Source organism: Sus scrofa, chromosome 4 (assembly GCF_054392235.1).
Source record: "Sus scrofa isolate SSC_HxYL_T2T_F1_AM1 chromosome 4, Sscrofa_HxYL_maternal_Yorkshire_Landrace_v2.0, whole genome shotgun sequence".
NCBI classification, from domain to species: Eukaryota; Metazoa; Chordata; class Mammalia; order Artiodactyla; family Suidae; genus Sus; species Sus scrofa.
The window spans coordinates 126,001,987-126,019,918 of NC_139386.1; the positions used below are offsets into that span (position 1 = coordinate 126,001,987).

The window sequence follows — 17,932 nt, forward strand, 5'->3', positions numbered from 1 at the left end:
ACTTCAGTGCCATTGTTCCAAATAAAGAGAACACATGGGATTTTTAACAATAGAAGGGCCTCAAATAGTCTCTTGAGCTGTTTCTTTTGAATTATATGTGTGTTCCCAAAAGGATGAACTGGATGCTGATGGTAAAGAAAAGGCCAGATCCTTCAGCTCTTCACAAGCCTCCACCTCCCCATGTTTGGCTGTCATTACTAAATGGTTTGGGATTAAGTGGGAATTGTCCCTGCTCTGTTTCTTTTATTTATTTATTTATTTATTATTTTGTTGGCTGTGCCCATAGCATGTGAAAATTCCCCAGAGCCAGGGATCAAACTGGCACCACTGCAGTAACAACACAAGATCCTTAACCACTAGGCCACCAGGGAACTCCCTTGCTCTCTTTCTCTGCTTAATTAATTTGAACTAAATGTAAAATCTCCATATTTTCCATATGTACAAAAAATTCAAAAGAAAGGTATTATTTATATTTGAAATACAGGAAGTGCAAGGTGATTATAAAAGCATTGTAGCCTTTTCTAGCCTTCTGTTCCTTAAGGGAATGTATAGATAACCTAGACATAAAACAAAAACTGAACAAACAAAAACCCTGCTGTAGTTAAAATTAAAGCTAGCTGATCAGTAATCTAAAGAAAATATGTCAAACTCAGAAGAATCAAATAAACCAAAGAAATGGAAAGTGAGGAAAGGAAGTAAACATTTTTAAAGTCTCAGAGACAAGGAACCTTATTAAAAATAGTGCAGGCTGACCTTCCTCTCCTAAACTGTCTTACTTCAGAGATTATCTCAGTTGAAGTATCACCAGTATTAGGTTATGTAAGCCTCATGACACTGCTGACACCATCTTCCCATCATCTCAGATGCTAACTGTGCTGACATGTTAAGGGGCTGCTATGGGAAATTCTTCTCCGTGGCCAGCAGGACTTCCACTATCTTGATCTTCTCCCCAGGGTGTCCCATTCTACCCACTGTCATTTCTAAGAAGATGGTGTCTCCTGTCAGAAAGCATAGTGGTAGCTGATAATGATGGGGGCTTGGGGTGGGGGGCATTTTCATCAATCATAATTGCAACTACCTCTTTGTAAAATGAAGAATTGCACTTGCTATGTGCAATTCATTTCATCTTGCTTCTGTGAGGCTTTCTATTTCTTTAGAGTGGAGAACAGCTTATATTTTAAAGGAAGAATAAAGACACAGGGATCTGTTCCCATCCTAGATACTCATGGTGGGTCCATCTTGGCTTTAGAGGTTCTTGATCTCTAGAGCCATGATGTTGTTACCAAAAGTGAGTTCTGTGGGTGGGTGGGTGTGTGATTGTATTTTTTTTTTTTTTGTCTTTTTATGCACCCACCGCATATGGAGGTTCTCAGGCTAGGGGTCAAATCGGAGGTACAGCTGCCAGCCTACACCACAGCCACATCAACACAGGATCCCAGCCTCATCTGTGACCTACACCACAGCTCACAGCAACGCCAGATCCTTAACCCACTGAGCGAAGCCAGGGATCAAACCTGCAGTCTCATGGATGCTAGTCGCATTAATTTCCACTAAGCCACAATGGGAACTCCTGTGCGACTGTATTTTTAATTCAAGCAGTTGTCCTCTAATAAATTGACTTTTATCCATATTTTCCAATATGATTTTCAAGCGTGGGAGAGAAAGCTCATCTCCTGAAAGCATCCATGGAAATGTGTAGCTCCCATGCCTGTGTTGTTCCAAGGTGACACTGGTTTCATCACATTTCATCTTCACAATACCTGGGATAGGTACTATCTTTATATTCATTTTACAGAGGAGAAACTTGAGGAAGGAAGACGCATTACATAATTTCATCAAGTCACATAGTAAACAGTGGTGGAGTAGAGGTTGGAGGTGAAATTGAGAATTGCTGCCTTAGGAGATTGAAAAGATTGACTCATAGTAGGGACTAAAACATTTGGATTCATTCTAGAAAATATATAGGACATGCCTAGAGATTGCTCATGGAAGATGAAGGTGTCAGCATGGAACAACAAATGAGATTAACATTTAGGAAGGAAATTGCAATACATGGATTTTGTCACTGCTGTGCCAATAATCACTTGATTTGGGGCAAATATCCACTAAGACACCTGTCAGATGAGACCACTGGACAAAGCTGTCTCTTCCTTTCCGCTCTCCTCCCTCCTCCTGACTGTTTGTAGTTTCCTTTGTTCGTTCTGCTTTCTTTCTGTTAAAAGCACAAAGATAAGTTTAGAAGTTACTCATAGTCCTGTCACTTAAACATCACTGTTAAAATTTAGATTTATAAAATTCTAGTACTTTTCTATTCCTAAATGAAATACATTACAATAAAAACAGAATACTCTTCAATTTTATATTTGAAAACCTCATCATAATTTGTATATCACTTTCATATCACCTTAATGGTTTTATAATATTTCATAATTTGAATTTATTAACTTACAATTAACCTGTTGTTGGATCTTCAGGTTGTTTCCAGAATGTTTCACAAATAATTCTACTGTAATTATCATTGTGCAAAAATCATTGTATAAACTCCTTATTGTTTTCTCAAGAGAAATTGCTGGTGAAATTTTAGGGCTTTTGATATGTATTATATGAAATTTTAGGGCTTATAATATGTATTATTACCAAGAACGTACAAATTTCCATTCTTCCAAAAAAATGTAAGAGAGGACCCATTTCCTTAGACAGCCATCAGCAATGAATTTATTTTTAATTTTAACTACTATAATAGTCAAATAAGTATTTTATTTTTTTAATTTGCAGTGTCTAAATAGAAGTAAGATTGCAATGATATTTTTATGTTTTTTGACCACCTCTGCTTTTGTGAATTTGTGTCTTATTTCTTTTTACCAATTCTCTATTGTAGTACTTATCTTTGTTTTACATGTTTTTATAATCTTTTTATATACTGCCATTTGTCTTATAATTTGTATGATGGTGTTTTTTCATAAACATACAGAAGTTTTAACTTTACGTAATCATGGCTGACAAAAACTGGTTTTGTGATTTCTCCCTTTATTTGCTTAGTATAGCTTTTTCTACCATAAAATCATGTGGATTCACCCCATCTGATTCTTTTGGAACTTACATTGATTATTTATTTAATCTAAACTTTGTTTTGCTTGAAAGTGTCAGGTGTTGCTGTAACTTTATTTTTTCCTACATAGGCAGTCATCTCAAGGTCTCAATATTTGCACTTTTAAGTGGCGCCTTCCTTCTCTCAAATTATGATTCAATGACAAAAAATGTATCATAAATTACCTGACTTTCCATTTCAATTTTCAATGTCTCAAATTTGCTAAAACTTTTCAAGAATGAATCAGAAATGGATTAGACAGAGTTCTATTAGGAATGGCCAATTTCCATAAAAAGTTGTATGACTTAAGTAAATCTTTGTCTAATAAGAGCTTTTTTAAAAAAACTTTACAAATTAAGCTTTGACAAAATCCAGAATTCTTGGCTATAAATCCCTTAAAGCAAGACCTCAGTCGTACTTGAATATTTCTGTGAGGACAAAAGTGTTACTTATACTACAATGCTGATTCTTTGAAATATGTTCAATAGAGTTCCTTTTTCATCTTGATATTAACCAGGTGAAAAAAGAGGGGAAGGTGACACTTGGGGAGAAGACTGATGAGTTAAGGAAGCAGCACAAAGCCTCACATGTCAGAAGCAGGTGCACATTGGGGAACAATAGAAGAGGGTGGATAATGATGATTTCTGTACCCATCTCTCTGCTTCCTTCTTTTTGTATCATCTCCCTTTAAGATTCATCGAAACTCTCCTATACATTGACTCCACTACTCTCCATCTCTGCTTTTTATGCCTCAGACCTGTGTCATCCACTGTCTTCTGGATCTCTCCACCTGGATAGTCTAAACAAGTTGCCTAAGGGCCACCATACCTATAACTAAAGTGATTATCATTCCTTCCACGCCTGAGCTTCCTCCTGAGTCCTGGATCTCAATGAACAGCACTCTACCCACCCTCTTACCTAAGCCAGAAACCTGAAATTCAGCCTTGATTTCACCCTGTGGCTCATCCCATTCATGAATGGGATCATAGGACATTTACCAATACCCCCCATTTTTATCTCTCATGTCTTCTTCCTCTTCTGCTCTTCCCTACTGCAGAGGTTTTCATGCAGTTTTTTACATATTCTTTCCTGGAATTCTGTAATATTCTACCAACTGACCTCCTGTCTCCTTTTCTCATCTTATCTCATGCATCCTCCAGTTATTATGAAATATTCCCTTTTTTAAATGCAAATCTGATTATTTTACCCTGTGCTTAAAACTCCCACATCTTGACCATCGTCTTAAGGCACATTCCTTAGCATAACCATCAGACCTTCATATTTTAGCTTATCTTGGCCTAAGCAGCTTCAGTGTACTGGTGAGAAGTAGCGCCCTGGAGGTGGTAAATTGGAGAGTGAATAGAGGTTTCCAAAGGAAGGACAGGACAAATGGAATACTCTTTCCTGAACTTGAGAAAGAGGATAAGGAAAGTTATAAGAAGACATATAGTAGAGGGAAAAGTCGGTTTGTTTATGTCATGATAATCTAGGCTCACATAGGTTTATATGCTGGGAAAGAAGAGCTACAGCTACCAGGAAGGGCATGATTAAAAAAGCTATATCCTTGGCAGATAGGGAAGGAATGAAGTCCAAACAACACATTAAGTCATCTTGGATGAAAGAGCAATGTATCTTATGATTTTCTACCTGCCACAATGCCAGAGGCATTTGATGAAACTGAACTTGGGCTTAACCGGTGTCACTTTAGTAAGTAGCCCGTGTTCGAAAAAAGTGACACAACAAAGTCTTAAGAAGCTATTTCCTTCATTGAAATACATGGCAAAGTTTGTAAGATATTAGCAGATTACGTTTACGGGGGGAAAAAAAAGGCTTGCCTTAATTAAGCCTGTAACTACTCTGTTTGGGTTCAAATTATGGCACTGCCATTTAGCAGCTACATGAACATGCCTTAGTTAACTAATCTGTAAGATGGACGCCATAAAAGCATCTGCCTCTTGGGGCTCTAAGTTAGGTGATATGTGAAGTGCTTTTAGCCTGCACCAAAGAGACCCTAAATAAATGTTACCTACTGTTAGTTGGTATGTTGGGAGTGGATGGCTTGAAGGAGATAACAGGTAAGGGTCACTCTCCAGTCCCATTATGTCCAATAAAATGAACTCGAGCAGAAGGAGGACTACACAAAGCTTTGGAGGCCAGCCAAGTTGGAAGTTTTTAAGAAACCCATATATTTTTCAGGAAATCCTTACTGCATACCTTGGAGACGAGCAGTGTGCTAGGAATGGGGCATTTTTGTACAATAAATAAAATAGACACAGCCCCTGTCCTCATGAAGCATACAGAAGAGTGAAAGAAACAGGTTTAAAGCAACATATCACACTAATAATATAAAATTATATTTGTGATACAAACTACAAAGCAAAAAATGCAGGATGTATGGAGTCTCTTTCATAGCAGTACCTAAGTTGGACTGAAGAGGATGAGGAAGACTCTCTGAGGAAGTGATGTTTAAGGAACCCCGTGGCAATGACAAGGGTAAGGGTTTAAAAAGGAACCTTCCCAGTAATCCACTGTGTGGTCCTAGATCTGGTTAGTGACCACGGCCATGGACACAGAGGCAGGGGTGTTAATTCTTCCTCCAAACCTTCCTGACTCTCACTGTACTCTGGGGAGTAAGGGATAGTAAGCAGTTGAAAACAAGGAGACAGGGACGATTTTGATTTTTGATAGTCCCCCTAACTGAGATAAAGGAAAATAAAAAATAGTAAATCGGGGTTTGCTCTTGATGGTTTTAGATTGGGTGGATTTTTTTAAGTGGGGAAAAATTTAGATTTGAACATTTGAAATTAATGAACTCAAGCTAATTATGGGCTGTGCTGGAAGATATGACGAAAAAAGAGCTGACATGTTGAGTGCCTACTGGGTACCAGACACAAGGCAAAAAGCTTCCCATGTACTTTCTTATTTGAGGGGGTAGGAAGTTCTGGGGAAGCAAATGGGAACAAGTGATCAAAGGAGTGAGAATAACCAGGAGGAGATGATGATGTGGAGGAAAAAGAAAAGAAACCATAGGAATGAGGAAGGGGCCCGGAGACGAGGAAGCCCTGCTCGTCCCGACAAGGACGTCAGATACTGTTTCACCTTGTCTCGCACGTGTAACCACGGAGGTGCCGACTGCCACTTGGCGGTAACTGTCCTCCTCACCCGTGCATCCGTTTTGTCATTCATCCAACTGTCAGTGTCCACCCACGAAGTGCCAGCACCACCCAGTCCCTAGCAGTTCAGGAGTGGACAACAGAAAAGCCCAGCTCTGGTGGTGCCCACCATGTAGGTAAGGAGATCAGACCATAGACAAATGACGGACTCTGTCCTGTGTCAGATGGTCCCAGGGCTGTGGAGAAGATCCAGCAGCATTAGGAGAAAAGGAATGGCTGGAGAGGTTGGTCAGGAGATGCCTTCCTGTGTTGCCGGAGGCCAGCTCCGGCGGCCAGGGAGTATACATCCCGATCGGAGAGGGACACGGCGTCGGCGAATGTGCATACGGAGACAGCCTCTCTGTCCCTTCTTTCAGGGCGCTGGACTGCTCAAAATTTTATTGGCAACAGTGGTTGATTATATAGACAGTTTTTCACTGCAGATTACATCACAGTGTTAAAAGTACATTGGTTAACTATTACATGGTATAGCAGCTATATATCATGTTTTAAGATCTTTGTTTTAACTAAACTTAGTGGGTACAATTTAGGGGCAGTTAGGTACAATACATCATGTTTTAAGATCTCTGTCTTAACTAAACTTAGTGAGTACAATTTAGGGGCAATTAGGTACAATACATCGTGTGGAAAGGAGGAGACAGTACAAATCATCCCATGGCCAGCCAGTCTTTACAATCTGAAGAGTTCACAGACACAAGAATTTGGCATTCACAAACCTTGTTTGTAGACTGGGGCTTATTCAAAGCGTTATGGCAGGGAGACAGTGTAAGAAAACATAAACCAACTTAACTAGATATCACTTAAAAGCTTCTATAACTCATAGCTAGGTGTCTTTTGGTCAAGAATAATATATGTCTAACTTCTATGAACCTCATTAAAATCCTAACTCTAAAGTTTACTATATAACTAGTTAATAGATAAACACTATGTTTTAACTAAGTTGGATTTAAATAGGGGAAAGTCCTTCAGGATGAAATTCTTACTATATTATTGTTGTAACTTTGTTAAATCACAAATCACCACAGGAAAATAAGAATGGGAAATAAGAGTAATAATAATCAGGAAAGACTGAGGAAAACTGAATAACAAAACAACAGGAAAGACTAGGTCACCCGAGAAACAATCCATGTTCTCCGGCGCAAACATGGACATTGTTTTCCCAGGAAAGCCCCAGTTCTTCCCCATCAACATCAAAGTGAGAGCTGTGTAACCTGAGGCCTGCCCTCGGCCTGTACCGTGCAGGCAGGCTCTCATCCTGACCAGAGGCCCACCTTCGGCTTGTACCGTTCAGGTGAGCTCCCTTCCTTGGTTAGGAACTTGCCTTCAGGTTTTTCTGCCATCAGGCAAGGTCCTTTTTTTGAGTCCTTGCATCTCCTCGGCTCCCCGCATTCCTGGACAAACAGCATATGAGCAAACACTTAAAAGAGTGAGAGAAAAAAAAGAGCTTCCATGGTAACTCAGCAGAAATGAATCTGACTAGTATGTATGAGGATGCAGGTTCGATCCCTGGCCTCCTTCAGTGGGTTTGAGATCTGGCATTGCTGTGAGCTGTGGTATAGTTCGCAGACGCGGCTAAGATCCCATGTTGTGGCTGTGGTGTAGACGGGTGGCTGCGGCCTCAATTTGACCCCTGGCCTAGAAACTTCTATATGCCCAGAGTGTGGCCCTAAAATGAAGAAAAGAAAGGAAAGAAGGAAGGAAGAAGGAAGAAAGCGTGAGAGAGAGTGATCAGTATAGATAAATATCTTGGGGGAGAACATTCCATTCAGACAGAACAGAAAATGCAAAGACCCTGAAACAGGAAGGTCCTTGGCAAGAAACTATTGAGGTTTTTTAAAAGAAAGAATGACTTGAACTGACTAAATTTTTCAAAGGCTTGTTCTGGCTGCGCTGTTGACAGAAGGTCCTACTTGGGCAAGGGCAGAGCCGGAGATGGGTTAGAAGGCTATTGTCCGCAGTCGAGGCAGGAGACCAAATACAAGCTAATGTTAGGCCTCCACTCCAGGGTTCTAGATGAAGTGCTGTGTGTACGTGTTGTACCAAGCATAGTTCTATTCAAATGCTAGGGGCCAAGGTCACTGTCATTTTCATAGGAGTCCTCTGCCCCCCGCCCATTATTTCAGACTCCGTCTGGATGCAGGACGCCGCCGTGTGCTTGTTCAGTCCCCAGTTGAAATTCACGGCCACGTTCCCTTTAAGAGTCATTTTCTCTCTGTGAGTGGATCAGACATTGCTCCTTGTGCTTTGATTGTTTCATTGCACCACACGTACCCCGCACACTCCGTACCTCTCTCTGCTGCTTCATCATTACTTTTATGTTGTCCCAACAGTGTTTCTTCTGTTCTTGACGTACCATTTTTCCTTCTTCTTTTTCTCCTCGAGGGCCTGGGTTATCTGTTTTCAAGCTGAATATTTTCTCCGTCCACCCATCTGTTTATTTTAGCTTGTTTCTTCCCTCCTCTCTGCTGGCCTCTTTATAGATTCCTCTGTTCGATAGTTTAAACTCCATGACACGGCTTTGTTTATCCTCTCAGCTAGCACAGTATATTATTCCCCATCTGCTCTAGAAAGGGCCCCAGTGTCCCACAAAGTTAACTAAGCCCCTCTTGTCTGAACAAGTTTCTCAGTCATGCATTCAAGTTTCCAATCTACCCCCATCTTCCCTGGTTGAGTGTGACAATATTATTTCTAAGCAAGCCATGCTCAATAGATCTCATCTTTTTTTTTTTCTTTCAAATGCCTCAGATAAGATTTAAGAGTCTGCTGCTTCAGAGGTAAACGGTTTCAGTACCAGTCGATAAGTGAGCATTTGTTGAGTGTTTGCTGTGTGACCAGCAGTGTGCTGAGGACCAAGTCTATGTCCAGAGACGTGCAGTGGGGGCCCAAGGCGGCAGGATCTTCCCAGTCTCAGTGAAGAAGTAGCAGCAACATCTATTTATTATGCACTCCCTGCCATCCAGGGATTGGGCTAGAAACTGAGAATACAACAAGAATTTTAAAAAGAAAGATATCTATCCTTATGGAGCTCATAGTCTAACAAGGGAGAAAGACACATGTTAAAAATTATTTACAGTTCAATCAAATATGTACAAAATGCTCTGGGAACACAGAGGAGTGAAAGGGATTAGTTCTGCCTCGGGTAATTGTGGAAAGCTTCACAGAGATGGTGATATTTAACATGGAGTTTCATAAATTAGTGTTAATTAAGCAGAGAATTAATAATAAAAGCTAATATTTATTGAGTACTTATGAGGTTTTGGGCACTGTTTTGCATACTTGTGAATTAACTCATTTAATCCTCACCATAGCCCTATCAGGTGCCCATATTTTCCCTATCTTACTGAGGAAGTGATGGGTAAACAGAGAGGTCAGATAACTTGCATAAGGTCACACAGCTAGGAAGACATCAAAACCAAGACTTGATTCCAGACTGTGGCTCTAGAATTTGGGCTGCACTCTCATGAAAGGAGAAAAGGAAGGTGGCATTTCAGGCATTTCAGTATGTTTATAAAGCGTAGTGTTCATATATACTTGGAATAATATGAGCCATAGGCTCTTAAATCCAATACACAATCCCTGGGTCAACCAGGTACTAGCATGCAAGTGGTCAACTCATTCTTTCGTTCAATAGGATTTCACAGAAAGGACCTAACTGGGAGGCAATGATGAAGAAAATAATTCAGTTTTCCTTGATTAGTCTTAACATGATGTGAAGGGGCGAAGGGACGCACTGATTAAATTGCTAGGAACTGCAGCTAGAGCCTCAAGCATGGTCATTCCCAGTGTTACACCGTGACTGGGGGTCCTTGAGAACCAGAAGTCTTTGCTAGCCACCATGCTACCCAGCTTCTCCTTGCATCTTTGGAAGCTCAAAAAATGGTCTCAGGGGCCATCGATGCTACATCAGGGAATAGTCTGAGACCCTAGGCTCAGCCTGGCATCCAGTCAGTTTCCTTTTCATAAACCCCACATCTTGATTTCCATTGAATAGTAACATAGAATTTACCCTACATATTGCCGTATCATGGAGCCGGCAATTTTGTGAAAGGAAGAGAAGGAAAGGATTTGGAGGAGGAGGAGGAGGAGGATTTGGAGGAGGCTGGAAGGCTGAGGGGGAAGAAGGAGATAAAGTAAGAAAAAGAGGATGGCCTCCTGCAAGAGATGTAAATGTCTCCTTCTCCAGGATGAACAAGGACCTTCTGAAGAAGCTCCTGACACGGTCCAGGGGTTGACCTGTGCTAGAAAAAAAGAAACCAAATAGGAGGCAGTTTTGTCTCTGGGCTGAGGAGAGCTGAAGCGACAGTGTGCACATTTGGCCCTGCTAAATGAGAAACGTGCTTTATTCCCAGGCAGCATATAACAGAGATTTGAGAGTCTGCCAAGGCTTATAAAGTTCCCCGAATGCTTCCCACTTCTGTTGATATATATGAGAATGAATTCTCATTCTCTTTATGAAGCCAGGAATGTATCTCTAACGTCTTTGAATTTCTGGGTAGGAAAATGAATGGTTTAGGGGCACTAGTGATGTTTTCATCTCTTCTTCCTGCTGCTTCTAGTAAGAGATGGACCGCATCTCATAAGGCTGGCAAGACAGTGTTGGCAGGAGACCAGTCAGCCTGATCGAGTGGTTTATTATTTCAATTGAGTTGTGAGAGAAAAGAGAAAAGTACTCAGATAAAACTGTAAGGCCGTATTAGATACTACGGAGCATAAAAGGGACGGCACAGAAAGAAAAATAGTAGAGGACTTTCCCAGCAATTTTCAGAAGATACCAGAAAAACGGGCAGGGGGCATTAACATTCTCAGTTGTCTATATATAGACAAATAGCAGATGAAAAATTATCAAACTGAACTTTAAAACACATGAACAGAATTTGGTAAAAATCCTCTCTTACGTCTTCTGGGGATATTTTGAGGTGTGACTCCTGACTGGAACAGGATGGAAAGCTGGAGGATGGAAAGCTGGATCTCGTTGGGAATAAACAGGTGTAATGGAAGGGCTGGGGGCGGGGCCACACCTGTCAAAAAGATGGCCACGTGCATGGAAACCCACAAACCTGCCGAGGAGCAGGGAGGAAGCAGCTGCAGGAGAGTGAAATGAAAGGAGAACAGAAATGTCCCCCTGGGACTCTGTCGGAGACCTCATAACCAGATGGTTAATAGGGACAGGCAAGATGGAGCAGCCATGTGAGCCTGTACAGACTTCAGATGAAAATCCCCCTCCATGAAAGGCAAAACATTAGAAAGATTATTGAATCGCCTTGTTGGAAATTTAATCTCACAAAAGAGAGGGAAGCACGGAGGGACTTACTGCATTGGCTTATTTCTGCCTCCTTGTGAAAACCTGTTTGGGGAAGACGGCAGCTAAAAGAATCTTGAAGAAAAGTAACCATCCCATGTCATCCTGAGGTTCATTGGGCCACAGAAAGGAAGCCTGAGTTGGATGTATAGTATTGCCACCTTTAGTAAATCTACTTCAGGGAGGACAGAAACCGCAAGAGAAGACAGTCCCTCTGGCATATGCACACTGTGGCATATGGAATGATTGGCCAGCGGGACCTGCTGTTTAGCACAGGGAACTTACTCAATGTCTGTAATAATCTATATGGGAAAAGAATCAGAAAAAGAATAGACGCGTGTATACTTATAACTGAGTCACTTGGTTGTACAGCAGAAATTATCAGAACATTGTAAATCAACTACACTTCAGTAAAACTTAAAAAAAAAAAGTAAAACCTGCAATGAGATATTGCTTCACGCCAGTCTGAATGGCCATCATCGAAAATCTACAAACAATAAATGCTGGAGAGGATGTGGAGAAAAGGGAACTGTAGCACCAGTTCTAGCCCTAGTAGCCTGGGAACATCCACACGCTGCAGGTGCAGGCCTGAAAAGAAAAAAAATTAAAAAAAGAATTCAGTGATCAGGACCACAGATCTGTACTGAACCAACCTTAACCACACCCAGGTCTTACCCACCTGTCTCTCTCAGTGATAAGCCCCTTCCTTCCACTTCCACCCTCTCTCACCCACCGCAGTTCCCAGATCCTCACTTGCTGTCACTTTCCTGTCTCTAGATGGTTCGCTTGCCTCTCTCACCTTCACCAATCTACTGCTTTATTTCCTGAATCATGCTTTATCTCTGCCCTCCCATCCCTGCGTATTCACCTTGAGTCCTGTAATAGAATTCTACTGATTTTAAACTCAAGACTTCCTTTTCTAATTGTACAGTCACCCTCCTTGTCTCCTAACTTGGAGGACATTATGTAAGGTATAAAAAATACACTGCATGTATGTTTTAAAATACTTTCGTATGACTTTGTTGTATCACACTGCTAAAAAATAAAGTGTTCCAGGTTTTTCAGAAAAGTAAAAGGTGGATGTGGCAAGGGGAGTGGGGAAATGATAGAAGTAGACCAGAAAGGTTCATTCAGGATCATTAAACTTTTGACTTGAGAGCATTAGTAAAGGAAGAAATCATCAAGTGTCAGCATAAATTCAGTGCAAACAAACCAAATTATCTCATTTCCTATTTTGATAGGTTTATTAGGCAAGCAGTGAACTTGGTGTAAAAGATAACAACCTCTGACATTGATAATGGTACAGATACGGAAATGGTAAAGTGATTAAACAGCTGCACCCAAGTAATTTAAATTCTGCATCTATTCTGGATAAAAAGTCACAGCAATGGCCCAGAGCACGCTATCCTTGGTTCTGGTGCCTGAAGGACACTTTTTCAGAGGTTTTATAGCTAACATGCCAGTCAGACGTGTAGAAGGCTTAAAGCTAAGAACAGGTAATGTCCAGGTAACAATCAGAGCTTAAAAATACTTTAACCATCCATTTGTAAAAAAAAAAAAATAATAGGCTAAAACTAACAAATTCATACTGAACATAACACATTAATTATGATGCTACATGGATGGACTGGGCCCTCTGAATTCCTCACTCTTTGATCCTAAACTTTATATCAAACAGAAATATTGACTGATCTAGTTTTTACAATACTTTCAATTATCCCAAACAAATGATGAGTTGACGAAAATGTGGTTTTAGTGTTCTGTCCTCCTGCACAACATTAATTTGGAGAACATATTTAAATCAAATGTGTCATCGGTACTGTAAAGAATAAGGCATCACTTTTCCCACACATAAACTTTTCTGCTAATCAGGGACAACTCCAGCGGTGCGTTCAACCTTCATATATCTACCTCCTTGCTTGGGGTAATGAAGGTAGGTTCCTTAATCTCTGCAGATGTGTGTCTAACAGAGACTAGACTAGCCATATGTGCTTTACTGATTATGTGCCTCTTTCAGCAAACACCACATTCCAGAATGTGTACTCAAGGGTATTCATAAGCTGGCACTACCTACCTGGAAGCTTTGAGCTTTAAACAAATGTCCACATTTTCAGCCACATAGAATGATAATGCATTTTCTTGATACTCTTTCCAAAATAATTTAAAACTGTTGTCATTAATTATCCTCTTCCAGATTAAAACTATATAATTTTCATAAGAATTGTGATGAATGAGAGGTGACTTTTTACCACCATGTGTTGATAACTTTAGGGGCTCTAAGGACTTTGTTTTATTTAGTTTCACATTAAACAAGGATGTTTTAATAAATGACAACAGTAAATCTACAGTGTAGAACAAAAGGCAGATTTAATATACACAGAATATGAATTTGCTTCCTACAGTAAAATCACTTAGAAATATGCATTGTTTCTTTTGAATAAGCCTTATAAGCTTGATGACTATCTAGGGAGTTTCTTGTTTAATCATCTTTTGAATATTTACTGATGATTTCAGTAAAGCCATGATTTAATTCAATAAAGGAACTGTTTTGACTGATTTGTTTTCTAGACTGAAAAAATTATTTTCTATCATATATAATCTTTTACAGCCAGAGAGTGACCTCATGCATTTACTGCCTTAAAATATTAGAAAATATTAAGCATATCCAGATACTTTGACTATGATTATTTTGTGTTTATGGAAGTGCTCAAATCTTTTTGTGGATCTCATATTAATGAAATTATTCAGTAAATCAAGTAGCTAGTAGCCCATTCAACTGTGTGCCCAATATTTTTCTGTCTATTTAGTATATAAAGAAATGAAAAGTATACTTATTTTAACACATATTTGAGTCCCATTTTGTTTCAGTGATCTCAAGAGCAAGATACACCCCATGAGACACAAAGACGAATGAAGCTTACTAGAAGACCGCATATAGGAAGCTAAATATAGAGAGTATCTGTAACATGAAGTAGAATTTGCTAGAGAAATAACAGATGAGTCAGGATAGCAGAGTGCTCGTGATCATAGAATCTGAAATTAGGCAGCACTGGTTTGTGTCCCTGCTTCATCATTTACTTAATCTTAGACCTTAAATGTCAGTCACCTCAACATCTGTAAAAATCTATGAGATTTAAATGAGAAAATTTTTTAAATTATAGCACTGGCCTGATACATAGGAAGAACTCAAGGTAATATGCAATCATTAGTTCCACATAAGAGATATAATACCATAGGCCATGAGGGCAAGAGAGAGGATGGAGAGAGGAGAAGGGGAGGAGGAAAATAGGTAGGAGCTGAAGGAAGACGAGAAAGAGGAAGAGAGAGATCACATCTTCAGTTTGATTCGAAAAGGAGAATTGAGGAACTCCTCAGGAAGTAACGGTGTGTGAGATGTCTTGGGAGGATGGACAGGATTTTTCAGAGTGCAGGTGGGAAGGAAGGCATCTGGACATCATCTCAAGATAAAATGAGAGGCCTGCGGCATTGGTTGACGAGTATGTTCTGTGCAGGGCATGTGTCCAGTGTAGCTAAAGCACATGGTGTTTGGAAGTGAGAAACAAGACCGAAAAAAAGACATGTCGGTGGAAAGCCTTAAATGCGAGGCTGTTATTTAATGCAGCAGATTTTTGAGTAAGGTAGTGAGAAATGTAGGCTGCGCTGCGGAGCGTAGATTAAGATGACAGCACTGCATAAGGTAATGTGGGAAGGGAAGAATATGAGGGTGAGACTTAGCGTGTAGGCTCTTGTAACTACATGAGAAGTTACAGGAAATTAATTAGCAATGGTTAAAAATTGCAGTAGACATGGAAAGAGGAGTCAAAAGATATTGCAGATCCAGAACTCAGAAGACCTGGCAACAAATAAGATATTGGAGTAGGGAGAAGTTGCAGTGAAATACAACTCTGAAATGTCAGGCCTCACTGATTGAAGAAATCCTAACAGTGTTCATAAAACTAAGGAAATTGGAAGGAAGTTCCAGTTGTGTGGAGTTGATGGAAAGCTCCGTGAGGGGGAATCTGACATCTACCGAATTCTAGTGACAGTGCTCTTCTTGCAGCTGATACATGTAGATCTTGAGTTTGTGAGAGTTCGGAATAGAGATATTGATCTTGACATCAACCCTCCCTTACCTACAAATAGACGTTGATATAGTTGAAACTATGTCTCCGACACACTGAAAAGAAAATAGTGAAGACAGTAAGTTTTCTGCCATCTTACTCTCTGAGAGATACACAAATGAACTGTATATATAATGGTGTAACCAGTGTTTCAGTTTGGAAGTTCAGAGTCATGAGCATATGGTCATTTAGAGCTGAAATAGGAGGGGGAAAAAAGAGTTAGAAAAGGCTAACCAAGGTCAAAAAAAAAGAGCAGAAAATAAAACACCAAAAAGGATATAGGAAGACAGCTTTAAAGAAGAGTCAGAACTCCCTGAACATGGACCTTGAATTCAAACAAAAGATTGTCTTGTTAAAACTTAAAAACAGAAGCAGAAAAATCTTGACAGCATACTAATTTGACAAACATTGTTACATTCTTCTGTTGTGTTTTATGAAACAAAGTGTTTCTCACTGTTGATGAAATATCTTCTGTGCTTCACATATTAAGCACACTTCCAATTAATATGAAGAACAAAGCAATGTGTAACAGCATGAAAAATCTTCAGTGGTGAATGTAGAAAATCCTAGTTCTTTAATAGTAAAAGAGCATCTTATTTAGCTATTAGATTAACCTAATTAATTAACATAAATTAGAATTTTTTGATAATGAAATATACTCTTCAAGACACGACAGGTGGGTATGCTATCAAAGCACTTTGCTAAGTGAAAATATAGAAGCCAGATGCAGTGCTATAAGTGCCAGCCCTCACATTGTTATTCCTCTGATTCCTAGCAATCTAAAGTTTTCTCATATCAGCACATTACCCTTTGTCACTTTTCATTACTTTTGGATCATTCGAAGTCCAAAATTGAGAAAAAGGAAGCTACAACCACCGAGAAGGGTGCCATTTGTTCTGTTCACAGAACGCTGAGTTAGATCTTTTGTAGAACACCTACTGAAAGCAGTTAGGTTAGGTCTTGGGTTTCTAAGCGAGACAGCCCATCTTTCAGAAGACAGAAATATGTAAGCTACAATTCTGAAGAGTGTATCTGTGAGAATTACAGTATCCAAAGCCTCCTGAGGCATACAGTGCAACATCCTATAAAAACAGGGAAACTGGACTGATACTAATCATTACATGGTAATGTTTTAAAATGAACACCGCAAGTAATCCAAAGCCTGTTTTTAGGATGTAATTGGAAAAGCACTGCAGTACCTTGGAACGTTTGGTGAACTGAGCAACATAGAGCAAGTTGTGGCTGTGATCGATGAAGAAATGTGTATCAACTGTGGCAAATGCTACATGACCTGTAATGACTCTGGCTACCAGGTAAGATTCCTGCTGTAATTAGGATGCTGTGGGGCATGTTTCTTCTGGCCTTTGTAGCAGAAAGTGTCTTCTGTCTCGAAGCATGGAATTTAGACCAGCCGTGCCAAATATCGCTTCTCAGCAGGGTGATTTCTTTCTTTCTTTTCTTTTTTTTTTAAGAGAAGCCATAATTTCCACTAACTATGCTGCAATTCACTGTGAGGTGTTGTTTTAATATCATTTCATCACCCATAAAATTGGAAGGAAAAAAAATCAAACAAAAAGAGAAATTCACATAATCATGGACATTAGGATGCAGTATGCGTTAATGCAGAGGGAGGGGGAAAGAACTACCATTTATTGCCATGACCCAGAAAGGACTTACTTCCTTCTACCAAAGAGAATTCTCTTCCATAACGTATTGATTGGGCTTTTCTACACTTAGAAAGAAAACGCGTTTTCCCACTCACTAGTTGTGCTGGTTGGGACCAGAAGTTCCCCTCTAGCTGGAAAAGCCAAGTTGTGTGTTCCTGCCACATCAAGTGAGTTATAGATTCTTCCCAGTTCCTCAGTCTTCAGCTGAGAGTTTGCCATGTGACAAAAAAGAAAAAAAGGGGGGGGGGCGCATTCAACTGTCCTCAGGCTAAAAACTACAGAATGATATTATTTTCATTAAACTTCAAGCTATAAAGAAGTATAATAAAGTAAAATAAGATCCCTTTAAGATGGTTAATGAATTTTCAAGATAGATAAAATGGCCCATTTTAAAAAACTGAAGTTCATTTACCTTATTCAGCTTGGAGAAAGGTCCCATTTGCTTGTGGTAGGATTTTGCATAGTCTTTTGGCCACCTAACAGATATGACTGACATAATTTTAATTTTTTAAAAAAAATCTCTTCCTCCTTAATTGAACACTGGTTCTATACCAAATTTGTAACCAGGGTATCACTTTTTTTAT

General features: G+C 39.7%; 1 protein-coding gene and 2 long non-coding RNA genes across 5 annotated transcripts in view; 2 read left to right on the forward strand and 1 right to left on the reverse strand.

Annotated features, from left to right (window-relative positions):
* Positions 1-17,932, forward strand: part of DPYD (dihydropyrimidine dehydrogenase) — a 783,111-nt gene that overhangs the window by 761,711 nt on the left and 3,468 nt on the right. The window contains exon 22 of one of the 2 annotated variants that reach the window (XR_014842857.1): positions 1,506-12,046. Coding sequence is in view for 1 of the 2 variants with exons in the window: in NM_214044.3 (NP_999209.2) it covers positions 16,854-16,994 (141 nt within the window). In the remaining variant the exon portion in view is untranslated. 2 annotated transcript variants of the gene reach the window in all.
* On the forward strand, positions 1,506-12,046 carry LOC146404237 (uncharacterized). The gene is made up of 2 exons (XR_014844685.1): positions 1,506-6,801; positions 6,871-12,046. It is a non-coding gene; the product is annotated as an uncharacterized LOC146404237 (long non-coding RNA).
* LOC110260375 (uncharacterized) overlaps positions 2,085-17,932 on the reverse strand; it is a 56,625-nt gene continuing 40,777 nt past the window's right edge. The window contains exon 4 of one of the 2 annotated variants that reach the window (XR_014844670.1): positions 2,085-2,212. This is a non-coding gene — a long non-coding RNA (uncharacterized LOC110260375). Of the gene's footprint in view, positions 2,213-6,611; positions 9,237-17,932 lie in introns of those variants that run through there. The other variant, XR_014844671.1, reaches the window with a different exon arrangement.